Below are 18983 nucleotides of genomic sequence, written 5' to 3'. Positions count from 1 at the left end.
TGTTTGCGTCAGTCGTCTGTTTCCTTTTCCTGCCAAGTTTTATCTGTGCTAATTGATTTAATTAATCATACCATCTAGCCATGTATAGTGGAACAGGGAAATTAATATTTGTTACTGCATCCTGTGCCAGTTATTGTACTATAAACCCTGGTTGGTAGCACTATTTGTTCATGCCTCACAACTCTGAGATCTAAGTATTGTTATAAAGACACCGTAGAAAAGAGGACAAGATTACTCCTTCGGATTACATACGTGGAAATAACAGAATCAGGATTTAAACTCAGGGCCACAGGTGCGCCAGCAATGACATTTCCTCACTGGCAGTGCTTCTCAAAGTGAGGTCTCTGGTCAAAAGCATCAGCATCACCTGGAAACTTGCTTTTAGAAAAGCAAATTCTTGGGCTTTATCCCAGACCTACTGACTCAGAAACTGAGTAGGGTACCCAGCAATCTGTGTTTTAACAAGCTCTCCAGGGGATTCTGTGCACACTATAGTTTGAGAGTCCCTGGGGCAGAACAAAGGTGGAAAAGGGCCGAAGACTCCAGTTTGCAGTCTACAAAGCTGAAGGAGATAAAAAGTCCTGAAGCTGGAGAGGAGCCATGAGAGCCAAGCATCCTTGGAAGTCACAGGAGGAGGGCATTTAAGAAGGAGATACTGTTGTCAAATGCTATAGGAAGTTTAGTACCAGTTGGGGCATTTGTACTACTTTACAAAGTGGGACCTTGTGCAAGCCTCTTAATCTTTCTGAGCCTCAATGTGCTCACCTGCAAAATGAATATGCACTCATGCTCTTTCAAACTTTATAAAGTTTTTGAGTGAATCAAATTAGATATTAGATGTCAATTATGGAATCATACAAAGATTCATGAAGTAACTAATCTTTTCATACCATAAGCCATTAGATCTGGCCATAGTTCTAAAGCCTGACCTCAGTGCTAAAGTCCTCAAGATTGGTGATTTTGATAACTCTCATGTATCTGCATGAGTTAAGTGATGGTAGAGCAGATACTGGAGGATAATGTACCTAGAGATCAAGAACATAACCAGTCCTGAGGGACTGGATTGCGTGGTGGAGATGCCTTGTTTCCTGCATGTAAATTTTTATATCTTCCCACTTGGAAGTGTGACAGTTATAATGGCTGAGTAAACATTTTGATTGTTTATTACATTGGAAATGCACAGATGGGATTTGAGTCATATTTCAGAGAAGATAGTAGAGGCCATACTGATGAGCTATTTTGTGTGTGGGGTTTTTTTTGTTTTTTGAGAACTGTAAAAAAACGATGACAAATGTCACTCTGATTTAACAGATAAAGAAACTGAGGTAGCCTGGCAGGTGTGGCTCAGGAGTTGAGCATCGACCTAGGATCCAGGAGATCGAGGTTTGATTCCCGGTCAGGGCACATGCCCGGGTTTCAGGCTCGATCTTCAGTGGGGGGTGTGCAGGAGGCAACTGATCAATGACTCTCAACATTGATGTTTCTACCTCTCTGTTCCTCTCTCTGAAATCAATAAAAATATATTTAAAAAAAGAAACTGATGTATACAAGTAGTGATACTTCAGGTGGGCACTAAACATAGACAATAGAGTTTCCCACCTATATAATACTATTCAATTGGTGCTTAAATTCCTCATTGACCCCAAATTTGTCTCCTGACAATTTTCCAGCATACTTGTAGTTCTTACAATTTAGTTGCATTTTCAGGGTCATCTCAAGGTTCTCAATAAATGCTTATTAGAACGATTGAACAAATGAGAGGCTGAAGACATGTATTCACTTAAATTGAATACATGCTTCATCTGGAAGGGGTGACAGATGATTAGCTATAGTATTACCTAGAGTATATGTGTATTATTTAATCCATTGTTAACCTCTAGCTGAGTACAAAAGCTTTATTGAAGTTGGATCCAGTATGGTGATGTTTTTGTAGTTAAAAGATAGAAAAGGGTCTAGACTTTTAGAATAGTGCCCTTGGAATCTATGATCTGAGGGAAAGGGGAAAAATAATACACTTAACTAACCTGGATGCTGTCGGAGTTCTGAAATATCAAAGGAGATGAATGAGGAGAGAAGCAATCCCAAACACAAATCTAGCATATGTCACAATACATTCTCTAATAAACCCTATGGCCCTGTATGGTTCCTTCTCTGCACACAGATTAAACAAAGACACAACAAAAAGCATAAGTCAAACAATCCAAAATAAAGTACAAAAGAATCACAACATTAAAGGAGACCTTATTTATAAACCATAACGACCCTGTTTATAAGCCCATCGTTTCAATCCTAAACTCTCCTGCATTCTACAAATGCTCCAGACTCCCCCATAAATATACAGAATTTTCTCCCAGCACTCCCAAACTTCTCAGGTTACCTCCTCCCACCTTCCTTACTGTTCCAGATTTGCAAGGTGTTTCTTCCTTGGAGAGATTGGAGGAAAGGTTGGAGAAATAGGAGTGAGGAAAGGAATTAGCAGTCTTCCTTTTATACTCCAAAATCTCCCTTGATTCAGTTTAGGTGATGCTTTTGGGGGTGGTGATGGTGGTTGGCAGGTTTGACTCATTTCCTCAGTCCAGAACCAAAAGGAAAACCCCAAGTTTCAAATTCAAACTGAAGTATCCTTCCCACTGTGCTATTTTCATTTTGCTTACATGTTATGCAGCGCGACAATGACTTTATATACTAAAACTACAGTGATGATGCTCGGTGATGTATATTAGTCAAAGGCTACTGGACCGCCCAAGCAGGGAGTAATTGACATTGCCTGTGGAGTAGGGAGGATTCAAGAACCTGGTGTTCCTGAAGCTGCACTGTGAGGGGATGGAAGTTCTTGAAATACGCAGGGAAGGCTATCTCCTCCAGAATGGAGCATGGAGCGGATGAGGAAAAGTGGCAGAAAAGGCAGGCCAAAGTCATATCACAAAGGGCCTCAAATTCCTTGCTGAGAAAGTTGGAGTGACTATGTAGTTCTTGGTAGGTGAGGCTTTCTCTGACTCGCCCTGGTAAATGGCACATGGGGGCTGTTTCCTGAGCTCTCACAGCAGTTAGACCCATGTTCACTTGTGTGCCCATTAGACTGCCAGCGTCTTTAAGGCAGGGAATCACCTCTTTTCATCTTTGTGTTCCTGGAGCCTTCTAATGATCCACATAAAGATGTGCTACATAGTTTGAATGAGTGAGGAACTGACATTCATAAATGAAGAGTATAAGCTATTTCATAGTAAAACCATTAGCATTAAAGGTTCAGTGATTAGCAAGATACTATACTGATTACCATTCAACCTAATCTTTTGTGGCGATTTATTTATTTCTGAAAATCTCTATTAAGCTGGTCAACTTCCCATCCCACATTTATTTATTTATTTACTTACTTATTTATTTAAATACATCTTTATTGATTTCAGAGAGAGGAAGGGAGAGGGAGAGAGAGAGAGAGAAACATCAATGATTAGAGTGTCACTGATCGGCTGCAGCCCACAACCCGAGCGTGTGCTCTGACCGGGAATCGAACCCTCATCGCCTTGATCCCAGGTCGACGCTTAACCACTGAGCCACGCCCGGCCGGGCCCCATTCCCCGTTTAAATAGCTATAGAAACTATCTCCAACTTTATTTTTTCTTTAGCTGACTTTATCGAGCGACTACGTCCTAGGCACTGTCTTAAGAAGACGCTGGTCAGGACCCAGAGCGTGGGCGGTACCGGTCACCAGACGGCTGGAGGACGAGCACCAAGGCGACTGAAACCCCTAAGTCCCTGTAGCAAGCCGGCCTGCGGAACCAAACTTCTGACGCTCGGTTTCCGGGCGGCCGCGCGAGTGTGTTACGATGACTCGATGGCTTTTGCCTGGCGGAGGCCTGACCGGAGCGGACGAGCGGCCGGAGGCTGAGGGAAGGGGACGCGCCTAGGACGTCCTGGTCTCGGAGGGGGCCTGGGCCGCTGAGACTTGGGGGGCCGCGCGGGGCCTGCTTGGCCGGGTGCGCGGGCGGGTCGGAGAGTTCTGTCATGTTTACTCGCGCGACGACGCGCGCCTTGCGCAAGAGCAAGACCCTTCGCTACGGGGTCCCCATGCTGGTGAGTGCTGGAGAAAAAGTGTGGGGGCGGGATTGCGGAAGGGGTGGGACCTCAAGTTTGGCCGGACGGAGACCGCGGGGTACCTGTAGCTCGAGAGGCGGGGAACTGATGCCCGGGCTAGGAAGGGGCTGGGGTAGGTTGGGAGCTTTCAGGCAGCCCTATTTCTAGTCTTCTCCGGGCAGTGGGATCTCGAGGCCCCTCCTCCTACCTTCCCTGGTGCTTCCGAGAGCGACGCAGAACCAGATTTTACTCCAAATCTGAATGATCACTAAACACCCCGCCCCGCGCCTCTACAGCTTGGCGGTGGCCCGGCTCTCTGGAACTAGACGGATTTGCTTAATGTAACTGTACGGTTGCGGGCATCTCCATGTTTCAGCTTCCTAGTTTGTGAACTGGCTTAATTCTTCCAGGGTTGTTGTTAAGTAAAACCTTGTGAATTGAGTGTTTAGCGCGGCGCCTGCCACATCGTAGCGGCCCTCGAAAGGTCGATGTTTATATTTTTAAAGCACTCAGGAAATTCCGAGTTAGCAGCTCCCTCCCAGGAACCCAGGACAAAGACCAGACCCCCCCCCCCCCAAGTAACATGTGGGTACCGTGATGACAGTGCTCCAGGAAAGAGATGATAGTGGCCTGGACTACAGTATTAGGAAACGATATGGTCAGAAATTGTCAGATTCAAGAAATATTTTGAAAAGTAGAGGTGACAACTCCGGAATGGGTTAGATGTGAGATAGGAATGAGAGGAGCTAAAGATGACTAAAGAAGTTGGCTTGAGCAATTGGATGAAAGTAATCGACATTTTCCGGGATGTGAACTAGTGATTAGGGGCAGGTTGGGGTAGAGAGAGTGTTGGGGTAAAAATCAGAAGGCTTTTTAAAAAAATGTTAATTTGTATATTCTTGCTAGACTTTTAAGTGGAGATGCCCAGTAGGAAGGCAGATCTTTAGTTCAGGGGGCTATTTCCTGTTGAAAATGTACACTTGGAGGCTGTTAGGTTATAGAGGCTACATTTAAATCCATGGAACTGGAAGACTTCACCTAGGGACTCAGTGTTGGTTGTGAATAGGTAGAAGAGGTATGAAACTTGGAAAGGTGAGGAATAAATAGAGGGAAACTGAGAAGGAGTTAGGAAAACCAGGGGTGTGTCTTTGCATTGAAACTAAGAGACAAAAATTATTTCATTTTACAAGGAATTCTTACATATTAACATTGCAAATATTAGCTGCTTATAAATCACAGATATGTACCTGATTTGTTGTATTTTGATTTATGTTGTTTTAATTTCATGTATTTGTTGGGATAGATGTTTTACATTTTTATGTGGTCAGATTTATTGGGTTTTGAAATTTGTAGTCTCAAGGTTTTTTTGATATTCCAACTTCAAAATGATAAATTTTTATATTTCATGATGTTTTATGGTTTTATGTCTTTTTGTCTTTTTTTTTTTTTTTTTATCCTCACCTGAGGATATTTGTTCCATTGCTTTTCAGAGAGAGTGGAAAGGAGACAGAAATAGAGAAAGAAACATTCATGTGAGAGAGACACATCAATTGGTTGCCTCCTGCACCTGCCCTGACCAGGGCAGGGATAGAGCCCAGGACCCTTCAGTCCTAGGGCTGACACTCTAACCACTGAGCCAAACCGGCTAGGGCATTGTATTTCTTTAATTGGTAATATTAATAAGGAAGATAGGGATTAAACTTAATGTTTTTCCAAGTGTTAGACTTTTGCAGCTTTAGGATTAGGAATTAAAGCCCATTAGATTATTGATGGGATGATAAAGCAACAATGACAATTCGAGGGCTCTTTTAAGATTGACCATATACTGAGGGATATGGCATATTCCATGAGATTCTTTTATCACTTGCTAAGGAAGTGGAGAAAAATGCTCTTCCATTGGCTTATTTTGTAAAATATAAAATTGAAAGAATTCTGGTCTTGAAGAAACAAGGCCAGAATTTTATTCCTGGCGTTATCCATTGTGATCATGGACAAGTCATCTATTAAATGGATTTTTTCTTTAGCTCACACGTCTTTTGTAAGGATGAACTAATAAAATGCTTGTGATGATACTTAAACCATAAGGTCAGGTACAAGTGTGGAGTACTGATTTTGGTATTTGGTAATGTGCTAAAACGTTTCCCAGTGACAGTATATAAAGCACCTGTTCTGAAAGGTGAATGGTAATTAACCAGGAAAGATAATCTATAAGATTTTGTATAATCTATCGCTGTTGGGGCATTTAGATTAGTAATCTATCAGTAGACTGAATTCTGCCCTTCTGTTTTGTTTAATTGTTTCCTTTCTTTGTTTCAGCTGTTGATTGTTGGAGGTTCTTTTGGTCTTCGTGAGTTTTCACAAATCCGTTATGATGCTGTGAAGATTAAAGTAAGAACTGTAGTTGGAGTTTGACATGTGTCTGTGTATATGTGTGTTCTGGTTTAGGAGATGTGTATACTCAGCATACTAAGCAGTCTGAGTCTTGTCTAGCCTTTCAGGACTGATATATGATGATTGGGCTCTTTCTTACTCTTTATAACAACACTAATGATCACATGGAAATGAATCAGGAAATGTGAAGAGTTTAGTAATTTTTCTCCTATTCACTAGAAAATTTGCAATATTGTTAGCTTTTTTGCCACAACATGTGCTCTGATGTAGTTGCTTTTAGGATTTAGAAGGGACTAAAGAACATGGGACAACAATTTCACTCCGTTTTATTACTTCAATTTTAAATTAGCTATTTCACATGAATACCAGTAATTTTATGAATTATATTGTAGTGCATCTTTAGTAACTTATAGTAAAAGAAAGAAAAATTATTTTTCATTATACATAGTTATACTTATCTTTTTATAAGTATCCCTTTGTGGAAGACTGTACTGGTTCATATCTATATGGTTGTCTTTATTTTATAGGTGAGGACACTGAAGCCCAGAGAGCTTAAGTAACTTGCCTAAGGTCATATGACTATTGAGGGGTAGAGCTAGTATTCCCACCCTCAGTGATTACCCAATTACTGTCAAATTCAAGTCAAGTGTTACACAAGAATTCTGGTTGATTGAGAAGTAGGTAGTTTTTGTGTGTGGCACACATCTGATATTTGTTTTTCTCCGAGTAATAGATAAATTTCATTAGCAGACCTCAGTAACATGGGTGCTAAAGTAAAGAGTATCAAAGGCCTATTCAATTTGCTCAGTTAATTTTATGGTTTAAGAGAAACACCAACTCCAGCTAGTCCTAAAGACAATAGGTATTATTAGAATGAATATTACATTTTAAAAGAATATGGTACAATGGTTTCTATAAGGGAATAGGGCAATTATCAATTGAGTTAAAAGATCTGTTAGCATCCCAATTTTTGTTGTTGTTAATCCTCACCTGAGGATATTTTTTCCATTGCTTTTCAGAGAGACTGGAAGGGAGGGAGGGATGAAGGGAGAGAGAGAGAAGCATCGATATGAGAGAGACACGTGGATTGGTTACCTCCCACACCTGCCTCAACCAGGGCCAGGGAGTGAACCCGCAACGCAGGTACATGCCCTTGACTGGGAGTTGAACCCGAGACCCTTTGGTGTGTGGGCCAGTGCTCTAACCACTTGGGAACTCGGGCCAGGGCACATCCCAATTATTTTATTGAGGAATTCTTTTCTGTTTTGCTTTAAGATGAAAGTTATAACAATCTGACCTTTGGAAGTAAGATAACACGTATATATTTGAAAAATAATTGAATAGTTGTCATATGTTTATCATGTATTAGATCCTACAGATAAAGATTTAAGAAACTGATTCTTACAAAGCTTATGGCATAATTGCAGCTGGAAGACATCTAAATGTGAACATGTACCCAAACATATAACAGTGCCCAGGAAAATGGTATATTAGAATTTTGCATAAAACATTACTAGAACTTCAAATAGAGGCATACAGATTAGACTTGGGAATGGGGTATTTGGAAGGTCTGCTAGAGGTGTCAACCTTTGAATTCAGGTTTTAAGAACGAGTAAGAGCTAAATGGGGGAAATGATTAATATTCTATAACAGAGGGAGTATTAAGTATATGGTCAGATTTTCATTTTAGAAATATCTCTTTGGCAACATAGTACAGGGTGGATGGTGTTTGGGGGAGCAAGATAGTAAGGAAGAGATTGTTTTAACTGGAGGCAAAGAGACCTATTCAGATGCTTTGACAGTAGTATAGATGAACAATAATGGAATCTGAAATAAAATGTGCAATGAAGATAGTGAGAAATAAATGGGTTCCAGAAAAAAGTTTAGCAGCAAACATAGTATTTGATGATTAATGTGATATACATAATATAAAAATATGAATAAATCTCAGATGACTTGATGTTTGGTTTTGAGGATTGGATAAATGGTGGTGGTAAGTTAAGGAGAGAGAATGAAGGAGATTGGGATAACGGGGGATCTAGAAGATGGGGTTAAAGTAAAGAGAACAAAATTAGGTAAAGTTGAGAGAAAGAGGTTGATTGAAGTCAAGAGAGTAAGGTTGAGAGGTATGGTTGGTCAAGGTCTGTGGAAGGAGGCTGAGAGGACAGTTCAGGTGAGAAGGATCAGAGGGCAGGACCTAAGATTTAGAAGACTAGGTTGTTTGATGTTGAGAAGTTAAACTGAGATAAAGTCGAGTCATTGAGTGAGGTTGTGCTCAAACAGGGTAGAGAGGATGAAGTGAACTAAATTTGAGAGGGACGAAGGATAAGATTGGTTGAGGTTGACAGGTGTTAACAAGGTTTGAGAAGTTGAGATCAAGGGGGAGTCAAGAGAGCGAGATTGCTGAGGTTGAATTCAAGAGGGGGTCAAAAGTGGGGTTAAGAGGACAAATTTGATTGAGAAGAAGCAAGAGAGGATAAGTTCAGTTGAGAAGTTTTGACATGGGTAGAGAAAGGTGGCATTGATTCAGGGTAACCAACCATCTTAGTTTGCCTGGAACTATTCTGATTTTAGGACTGGAAGTCCAGCTTCCCAGGACACAAAATTTCCTGCTTTTCAGTCATGTGTGTAGAAGGTTGAAAAGGAAGTATAGAAACCATGAGACGACACAGGGATGTGATGCAAAGTATAAGGAACAGAGTTTTCTAGAATTTTAGAATACCCTGGCCCACCTAGCCATGAGATCCTAATAATATTGTAATAACTATATATGGTGACAGATGGTTACTGGACTTATTGTGGTGATCGATTTGCAAGGTATGTAAATGTTGAATCGCTATGTTGTAGAGCAGAAACTAATATACTGTGTGTGTAAACTATAATTAAGAATACATTTTTTTAATTGGAAAAGAAAAAATAGAAACCATGAAATGGGCTAAGAAAATAAACTGAAAGCAGTAGCTTTCAATTTCAGTATGAAATAGATATGACATAGTTTCTCTTCCTGCCTTAGTGGCCATTGCTCTTTTATCTCCTGATTCTTAATGCTGACAGCCATGGATTCACAATAATATATCATCCATTGTTGCTTCACGCCAAGTAATACGATATAAGTGTGCAGTTAAGTGTGTTGTAATCCTGAGCATTACCAGTTTTTTTTTTGGTGTGTGTGTGTTTTTTTGGCTTTGTCTGTTGTACTTTGCAAGGAATTAGTGCTGGTTTAATTTTTAACATTACAAGTATAGTGACCAGGTTTCCTAAGATTCAGATAATAGAAATGAGAAAAATTACAGTACCAATGCCAGTATGATCCAGACATCACCAAAAAAGAAAGCTAAATGATTGTTATTTTAATGACAGATGGAAGGACACGTACAGCTGGATTAGGGAGTTAAATAACCAAAACAGAGCATACTACAAAATATGCAAAAAAGAACTTGAGATTGGGAGAAGAGGAAGCTGGGAGCGCTATTATAAACAAAGAGTTGTTCCTGTTGGGCTTCATGATCAATGTAGATCATGAGAGTTCCTCCCAACTTGATTTGAAATCAGGTTTCTTTTCATGAATTTTTACACTAGATTTGGGCCATACTTGCTGACCCCGTGATTCTTTCATTGCTATATGGTATTCCACTAAGTGTTACCATTTTTTATTTATCCATTTTACCACTGACAGACATTTGGGTTGATTCGCAGTTTGCCTACTGAAAGTAATGCTGTTCTGAACATTCTTGTCTATTTCTTTTGTTGCACAAGTACAACTGAAGGTTGTAGGGTATGTATGTAATTTCCAAAGTATTTTTCAGAGTGATTCAATCAACTGTAGGGAAGGAGATATAATTTTCCCTTTACCCTGCTAGGTTCTTGGCTGAGATTCTGCCTGTAATAAAAGACAGGTTAACAAGAGAAAAACAAACAGAAGTTTAATAATATGTATACCTCCTATATACATGGGAGATACCCAGAAAAACTTAGTAAAACGCTCCCCCAAAATGTTCCAAGCCATCTCCTTAAATACCATCTTCAGGTAAAGAAGGATGTTTGGGGAGTCGGGGCAATTGTTCCAGGTTAATGTGTACATTTGAGGGGATGATGGCAATCTAAATTTGCTGGGCTCAAAATTCTGTATAGACCTATTAGAAAGAACGTAATTATTTTACTCATATCTTCAAAAGTCATACGTGTTTATAATTTACTTGATCTGTTACTTTCTCGGAAAGATATATTAAGCTCCTCTAATTTGTTTTGTGTATTACTTATATTTTTATATATTTTGCTGTGTAAATTTCAAAGCGATGTAGTCATGTAATATTTTATAATTCTAACATCATCTTGAAAATTTGTTCCATTTATGAATATAAAATGTTCCTTTTTGATGCTGTTTTCCTTGAAACTTTTGTCCATTAAAAATATTGCTATGGAGAGATCCAAGATGGCAGCAGATTGAGTGGAAGCTACACTGAAGCTCTCCCAGGACCAAACTGGAATTACAACTAAAATTCAGAAAAACCACCCTGAATAATCAACTGCAACTGAAGACTAGCTGGGGAGCATCGTCATAATCAAGGATGAAAAGTGGAGACCACATAGAGACTGGCAGGAAGTGTGGAGGTGCGAGAGGGCTGGCCGGGCTCCCACAGGCAGCAGCTGAAGGTTCAGAGGGATATCTCAGCTGTGGGGGGTTCCCACTGAGAACTCTGGGGCCTAACTCCAAACTGGGTTCCCAGCCCAGAGCACCAGGACTGAGAAAGGTACCCACATAACATCTGGCTATGAAAAGCAGCAGGGTTTCTGTGTGCCAGGGAGAGGTGGCTGGAAATGCAGGCATCCTCTTAAAGGGCCAACACACAAACTTTTGTGTGCAGCCACTCACCTTGGGCTCTGGCAGAGGCAGAGTGGACTAGAGCAGTGTGAGGAGAATCCAGGGGGGCTGGTTGGGGGAGTAGAGCTCAGAGGGCAGCCATCTGGATTCTGGTGCTGAGTCATTCCCCCATAAGGCAGAGGACTTCTTTCTCAGGCAGAAATTTACCTTCCAAGCAGCTTCTGCCTGGGGAGGACGCAGTTGCCCCACCCTGCTGGAAAACCTCTGGCCCCACCCTGTGTACTTTCTATAGCCTGAGGCTCATTAAGAAACTGAATAACAGCCTCTGGGTACTTTGGGTGTCTCCCTGATTTCCTTCTGGACCCAGGGCTTGGAAAAGCAGACCTTGGTACCCATCTTGGTCCTGTCCAAACACACTCATCCCCAGCAGAAGGAACAAGAAGCTGTGAAGTGTGGGAAACTTCAAGCAGGGTACTCAAGGCCAGTCACAAAGAGCATCTGACATTGGCCTACACCAGAGACCATCCCAAAGCCTGGGAGTCCTAGCAGATCTACCTAATCCATAGAAACAAATCCAAAGAGGCAGCCAAAATGGGGAGACAAAATACAAGCCTCAAATGAAAGAACAAGTCTCCAGAAAAAGAGCCAAATGAAATGGAGATAAGCAATCTATCAGATACAGAGTTCAGAATACTGATCATAAAGATACTCAATTACATGAAAAAAGATATAGAAACTATGAAGGAAATTAAGAATGACATAGAAATAAAGAAAACATTGGAAGGAATGAACAGCAGATTAGGGGAAGCTGAGGATTGAATCAGCAAATTAGAAGACGGTAGAAAGAATCACTCAATTAGAGAACCAAAAAGAAAAAACAATAAAAAAACAGGACTACAGTTTAAGGGAGCTGTGGCACAGCATTAAACGCAACAATATCTGCATCGTAGAAGTGCCAGAAGAGGTCAAAAGTAAGCAAGGGTTAGAGAACCTGTTTGAAGAAATAGTGGCAGGAAACTTCCCTAACCTGGTCAAGGAAAAAGTCACACAAGTTCAGCAGGCACAGAGAGTCCCAAGCAAGAAGAACCCAAAGAGGCCCAAGCCAACACACATCATAATTAAAATGCCAAAAATTCAGGACAAAGAATATTAAAGGGAGCAAGAGAAAAGCAATCTGTTACATACAAAGGAGCTCCCATAAGGCTGTCAGATGATTTCTCATCAGAAAGCCTACAGGCCAGAAGGGAATGGCATGAAGTATTGAAGGTAATGCAAAACAATGATCTGAATCCAAGACTCTTCTATCCAGCAAGGCTATCATTCAAAATAGATGGTGAAATAAAGAGCTTTCCAGACAAATAAAGGCTAAAGGAGTAGATCACCAGCAAACCAGCACTGCAGGAAATGTTAAAGGGACTGCTGTAATAAGAAGTTGGAATAGAGAGAATGAGAAACATAGGCCTAAAGAAATAAAATGGCAACAGATAAGTACCTATCAATAATAATCTTAAATATAAATGGGTTAAATGTCCTAATCAAAAGACATAGGATAGCTGAATGGATAAGAAAACAAGACCTAAATATGTGCTGTCTACAAGAGACCCACCTCGGAACAAAAGGCTCACAACAGGCTGGAAAAAAACCCAAAAAAACTTCTGGAGGACTTTAAAGGAGAGGTTGACAGCAGTACAGTCATAGTAGGGGACTTTAACACCCCACTGACTTCACTGGATAGATCTTCCAGGCAAAAAAATCAACAAGGAAACAGTGACTCTAAATGACACACTAGATTAGATGGATTTAATTGACATTTACAGAACATTCCACTTCAGAGCTGCAGAATAGGCATTCTCCTCAGTGCACATGGGACATCTCAAAGATAGACTACATGTTAGGACACGAAACAAGTCTCTACAAGTTCAAGAAGATTGAAATTATATCAAGCATCTTCTCGGACATTTACATAATGAAATACTATGCAGCCGTAAAAAAGAAGGATCCCTTACCCTTAGAGACAGCATGGTGAGACTTGGAGAATATCATGCTAAAGGAAATAAGCCAGTCAGAGAAAGACAAGTGTCACATGATCTTACTCATGTGAAATCTAATGAACAAAATAAACTGATGAATAAAGTAGATCCAGAGACATAGAAGCATGGAAGACTGAAGAGTCTCAGAGGGAAGGCAGGGGTGGGTGGTGAGAGATTAACATTAGACTTTATGTGTATAACCCATGGACACAGACAGTAGTGGGGTTGAAGGCCTGGAGGGAGGGGTACAGGGTGGAAGGGGTCAATGGGGGAAAAAGGGGACATTTGTAATACTTACAACAATAAAGGTAAGTTAAAAAAAAATATTGGTATGTCCCTGGCTGGCGTTGCTCAGTGCTTAGAGCATCAGCCTGTCCTTCAGAGGATCAAGGGTTTGATTCTTGTCAAGGGCAGGTACCTGAGTTGCAGTCCCCGCCATTGGTTGGGGTGCGTGTGGGAAGCATCCAGTCCATGTGTCTCTGTCACATCATCATTTCTCGCTCTGTCCCCCTCCCACCTTCCCTTCCACTCTCTCTAAAATCAATGGAAAAAAATATCCTCACTCCTCAGGTGAGGATTAAAATATATGTAAGTGTATGTGTATATATAATTTATGTACAAAAGTATAAAAATATTTTATATATTTTATGTATATATAAACTATATATATAGCTATGTATTGAATATCCACCCCCACTAGTATTTTTTGTGTTGTATCATTTTTGTAACCTTCTGTCTTCAACCTTGTGCTTTTATTTTTTAAGTACATTTCTCATAAATAGTATAGTATATAGCTGGATTTCTAAAAATTTCAGTCAGAAAAATATTTAATAGATGAAATTCAATATTTACTGGAATTATTGATATGTTTATATGTATTTCTACCACTCAAAACAGCGATAGAGAAAACCTCAATCAAGTAGAAGCCAAGGAGGAAGAAATAAGAATATAGTAAAAGTAAAATTGAGGTTCAGAATAATCTCTCCATAATCAACATTGAAGAATAGTTTCATTTTATTTTAGCATTTAAAATTGAGGTTTTTTTTCTAATTCTCATCCCTTTGTAAGTAATCTGTCTTTTCATCTTATTTTTCTTTTGAGATTTTCTTTTTATCCTTAATATTCTAAAGCTTTGCTATTACTTAAGATGGGCTTTTTTTGTTTTGTTGTGGGTATTTTTTATTGTGTTCTTTCAGTCTAAGGATTCATTTCTTTTTAATTACTGATTAATTATTTATTGCCCTTATTCCATTCTTTTCACTGTTTCTGAAACCCCTAATAGACATGTTGGAACTTTTGGATCTAGCTTTCATAATACACCTTTCATTCATCCCATCTCTTTGTGCATCATTCTAGTGAAATCCTCAGGTTGTATTTCTAGTGCACTAATTTGGTTGCTGTGTTCAGTCACTATTCAGCTATCCCATTTAATTTAATTTGGATTTTGTTGTTGTTGGTTTATTAATTTCAGCAATCACATTCTTCTTTCCTAAAGACTTTGCCATGCACAGGTAATACGGCACCACCGTGGAATCCTGTCTGATTTTTTCGTAGATACTTCTTTGTTTTCGGTACATGGAAGGTGTTCTTTTTTGTTTTCAAGAGCAGCATTCTATTTATTAGCATAACATTTTTGTGTAATAACATAATTTAGGGTGGCGGTTAATAGCATGCAGGCAGAGGGCCAAGGTTCAGAGCAAAGTTCTGCCTCTTTGACAAATTATTCAAACTCCCTGTGTCCTGCTTTCCTTAGTTGTGATCATACTACTAATACTTACCTTAGGTTTTTATGAGGATAAAAGAGGTATTTATATGTCAAAATGCCTGGTACATAACAAGTCCTCAGTAAACATTAGCTGCTGTTAGTAGTACTGGTGGTGGTAGTACTACATCAGTTATCATTATGCGATTCGATGGATGGATGGGTGATGGATGATGGAGATTTTGCCATGTGTTTGTCATCTACCATACCATCCTAGCCATCCCTTATATAACTTTAAATTGAAAATTAAATCCTACAGACTTAAATAATGTATAGGTCCTCTTTCTGTTTTACAGATTGATCCTGAGTTAGAAAAAAGACTGAAAATGAATAAAATGTCACTGGAATCAGAGTATGAGGTACAGTATGTTAATATAGTCTTTCTTTTGTAACAATCCTCCCTGTCAGTGACTGGTTCTGTCTGCCTTAAGGTAAACTTCAATGATTAACAGTGCAGAAAAAACATTTACCTTAACTATATGGTATTGGGACAACTATGTAGTCATTTGAAAAGAAAACAAAGATGGATGTATATTTCATACACTATAAATGAATACGTTTTAGATGGATCAAGAATTTACAAATAAAAACCCAAAATGCTAAAAGTCCGAGGAGGAAAAAAATGAACATTCTTCTTTGTGGTCTCGTGTCAAAAAAGCCTATTTAAAATAATGTGATACCGCCCGGCCAGGCGTGGCTCAGCCGTTGAGTGTCGACCTGGGATCCAGGCGATTGGGGTTTGATTCCCGGTCAGGGCACATGCCTGATGTGTGGGCTCGATCAGTGACTCTCTAATCATTGATGTTTCTGTCTCTCTCTCTCCCTCTCCTTTCCTCTCTCTGAAATCAATAAAGATATATTTTTAAAAAATAAATAAAATAAAATATAAAATAAAATAAAAAATAAAATAAAAAAATAATAAAATAAAATAATGTGATACCAAACCCAGAAGCTTTAAAAGTAAAGATTGGTGAGTTCATAATTAAAAATTCAGAAGTTCAGCCTAAAAATAAAAAAAAAATGCATATAAAGTCAGTAGTTAAGTGAGGAATCCTAAAAATATTTATCTTTATTATGATGAATTCATTGAAATATGAAGAACATCTACAAATCAAAATGGAAAAGTTCAGCCATTTAGTTGGTCAGTAGGAACATGGGCGAAGCATTGTAAAGAGTTCAGAGGAAGGGAAATAAATATCTTTCTTAAACTTGAAGAGATGCTCAACTTATAATGGGAATGTTACTTAAAATTATAATGAGGTGTCATTTCCTACCCATTTGATTAGCATAAATCAGAGAGTTTAATAAATTACACATTGTATCATAGAATGTGATGAGGGAGGACGATGTCTCTCTCTATTTTTTACCTATGAATTATACAGGGGTGGGCAAAAGTCGGTTGACGGCTGCAAGTACAGTGTACATGAAACAGTTTCTTCTATTATTATTTATTTATTATTGTATTTATTTGTATTATGTAAACCTACCCCTGTATTTTTCTGTTTCTTTGTGTGTTTGGTCATTTTTTACTGAAAGGTGGACATTGTGAATAATACATTGAAGAGATCTGAACTTTTAGCAGGCAGTTCAATTATTGGCTGGTTATTTTGAACTTGGTTTTGTGCTGTATAAGGGAGGAACTGTGGAAAGGCTTTGGTGCTTCCTAAACCCCGTTTTGTAGATCTCATTGTTCAAATTGTCTCCCCAAAGGATCTTGTCAGAGCTTACTTAGTTTTAAGCTTTGTTGGATGAGTCTTAAGTAGGTCTTTCTCTTGACATCATTCTTATTCCTAAAGAGCAGCTTTTTGGTGTCTCAGCTGGCTGTGAAGGAAGCAACTAGGTATTAAGTCCACTGTGACAACTGCTGAAAATCCAGTACTGACACTGCTTTTCCTCAGCACTTCTTGACTCTGTTCCACAATCAGTTCTATAGCAGTTGGCTGTTAACTAGTGAGCCTTAGGTGGTCTCGCCCACCTAGGGCTCATACAGCCTAGTCTTCAACGACTGCATGTTTTGCAGAATTCTACAGAGAATCTTTTATTCACCAAAGATCTCTGAAGACTGGAGCACTTTTACATGAAGTTGTTCTGCCAACTTTGTATCCCATCCAATAATTATTCTTAAATTCTCTTGAGCATGTGTGTCTTATGTTATCTGGGTGAAGGCTATTATTCTTTTTTTAAAACCTTTTTATAATTTTGGATGATTTCATAACTATACTTGAAAATAATTTACTTTTTTCTTGCACATTAAATTAATAAAATTTTGTTCATCCATATATATTCAGTATAAACTCCTGGTAAAACTATAAGTGAATTTAGAGAAATGATTTCATTCACTACTTCCCCATTATTTTGTTCAAACCTATAACTTGCTACTTCTCAATATATGAGTACTGTGTCAGTAGTGATGCTGTGGAGGGTTTGTCTCAGAGTGGATTTTAGTTCTTTTAGAAACCGTAGAGTTTGGTACCTGAAGAAACCACGTAGACCATTTGTTCCAGCCTTTTTATTATTACTTATGAGGGAATTAGTGCCCAGATGGCTTCAGTTACTCGCCCAAGGTTATACAGCTCATTAGTAAAAGAGTAAAGCTCAGTATCCAAGTGTCAAGGTAAACTTCTTTTATTCCCTGTCTTTGGATATAAGGTATCCTGTGTTCTCTGAGCCTCTTTTTCTATTTAATTCACTCAGTTAGTCTAGAACAGTGAAAGCAGATGAATGGAAGTTACTGTTGGAAGGGTGAAGAAACACTCATGTTTTTCCCTTTTATCCTACCTTTATTCTTATGCCTGGGAGACATTTCACACTGACGGAAGGTACAGTGATCCAACTGTAGCTAAGTAGTTTTTATTACCCGAATGGGCTTTGCTCATGGCAGCTCTGGGGAATGTCTTTTCATTCTTGAGCCCATGCTCACTTCTCAGGTGCAGGACAAATCATCTTAGTCTGTTTTTGTCCTTCTAGCAGCCTTCGGGGTCTCCACCTTTGTTCTTTTCCTCTCACTTACTACTGTCACTCCTGCTAATGCATGCTGGTCATTATTCTGCTGGGTCAGCCTTTGGAGTTGGACTTCTGTTTTCCTAGCTTCTTCCCTTTCTCTGTGCTCTCAAAAACAAGGCATGTACATTTTTAAAATTTTATTTTAATCGTTTTATTGTGATAGGGAAAAAGATGGGCATTTACATCGAAGGCAAGCAAGAAAAATTCCTAATCCTAAGAAATATGTCACTTCAGTTGTTATGCTTGATATGCAGTGATTTATTTACTAAAATTATAAGTGAGGGCCGTTTGGATTCTTTTCACTTGCTCATTGATGTCCTAATGAAAGCCACAGGACCCCTACACTAATATACATACTTTAATTTTTGTGGCTCTATAGAAAATAAAGGATTCTGCTTTTGATGACTGGAAGAATATTCGAGGACCCAGGCCTTGGGAAGATCCTGATCTCCTCCAAGGACGAAGTCCAGAAATCTTAAAGACTAAGACAGCTTGACTATGCTGATTTTTTTTTAATGTTACCAGCTGAATTTGCACTACGTACTCCTATCTGGTGGAAAGAAAATTCCAGATCTGCAGAAGCCTGGATGTGAGTAATTTGGTGACAGATAGTCATGATTAAAAGATCAGGTACAGGTTTTTTGCTTCCCAACTCTGCCATTTGCAAATGAAAGTAACAGATGTTGACCACATATGTTTTATAACACGCAATAAAAATGTGAACACTGCTGCTTAACAATTGTCTTTTTTCCCACTCTCAAATACACAGTCATGCTCCTTTTCCCCCAGCCACCAGGGCAGCATTTTGACACTTCAGCCTGATTCCTAATGAGAATAGTGTCTGGATCCAAATTCTCATAGGAACACCAAGCAGAGATGTTGTATCAACCTACATGGATAA

The 18983-nt window shown here is 39.2% G+C and overlaps 1 protein-coding gene across 2 annotated transcripts; it reads left to right on the top strand.

Moving 5' to 3' along the window:
* Positions 1–594: 594 nt before the first annotated feature.
* LOC308552079 (cytochrome c oxidase assembly protein COX16 homolog, mitochondrial) lies at positions 595–18810 on the top strand. Of its 2 annotated transcripts, none has more exons than XM_081163040.1 (4): positions 595–4074; positions 6391–6462; positions 15376–15438; positions 18462–18810. In XM_081163040.1, exons 1-4 carry the CDS (start codon positions 4006–4008, stop codon positions 18576–18578), a joined length of 321 nt encoding a protein of 106 aa, XP_081019166.1. In that variant the 5' UTR covers positions 595–4005; the 3' UTR covers positions 18579–18810. The 2 variants fall into 2 exon arrangements, with proteins under 2 accessions (XP_081019166.1, XP_081019167.1); XM_081163041.1 differs by lacking the exon at positions 595–4074 and adding an exon at positions 4139–5166.
* Positions 18811–18983: the final 173 nt, after the last annotated feature.

Source organism: Miniopterus schreibersii (genome assembly GCF_964146895.1).
Source record: "Miniopterus schreibersii genome assembly, contig: HAP1_SCAFFOLD_152, whole genome shotgun sequence".
In the NCBI taxonomy this organism is placed as follows: Eukaryota; Metazoa; Chordata; class Mammalia; order Chiroptera; family Miniopteridae; genus Miniopterus; species Miniopterus schreibersii.
Note: the sequence above shows the minus strand (reverse complement) of the source record. Positions and strands in the feature narration are given on the sequence as shown.

Coding starts and splice junctions, on each gene's coding strand:
- LOC308552079 (XM_081163040.1), top strand. CDS start 4,006: ATGTTTACTCGCGCGACGACGCGCGCCTTGCGCAAGAGCAAGACCCTT. Junction 4,075..6,390: donor GCTACGGGGTCCCCATGCTG/GTGAGTGCTGGA, acceptor TCTTTGTTTCAG/CTGTTGATTGTTGGAGGTTC. Junction 15,439..18,461: donor CACTGGAATCAGAGTATGAG/GTACAGTATGTT, acceptor GTGGCTCTATAG/AAAATAAAGGATTCTGCTTT.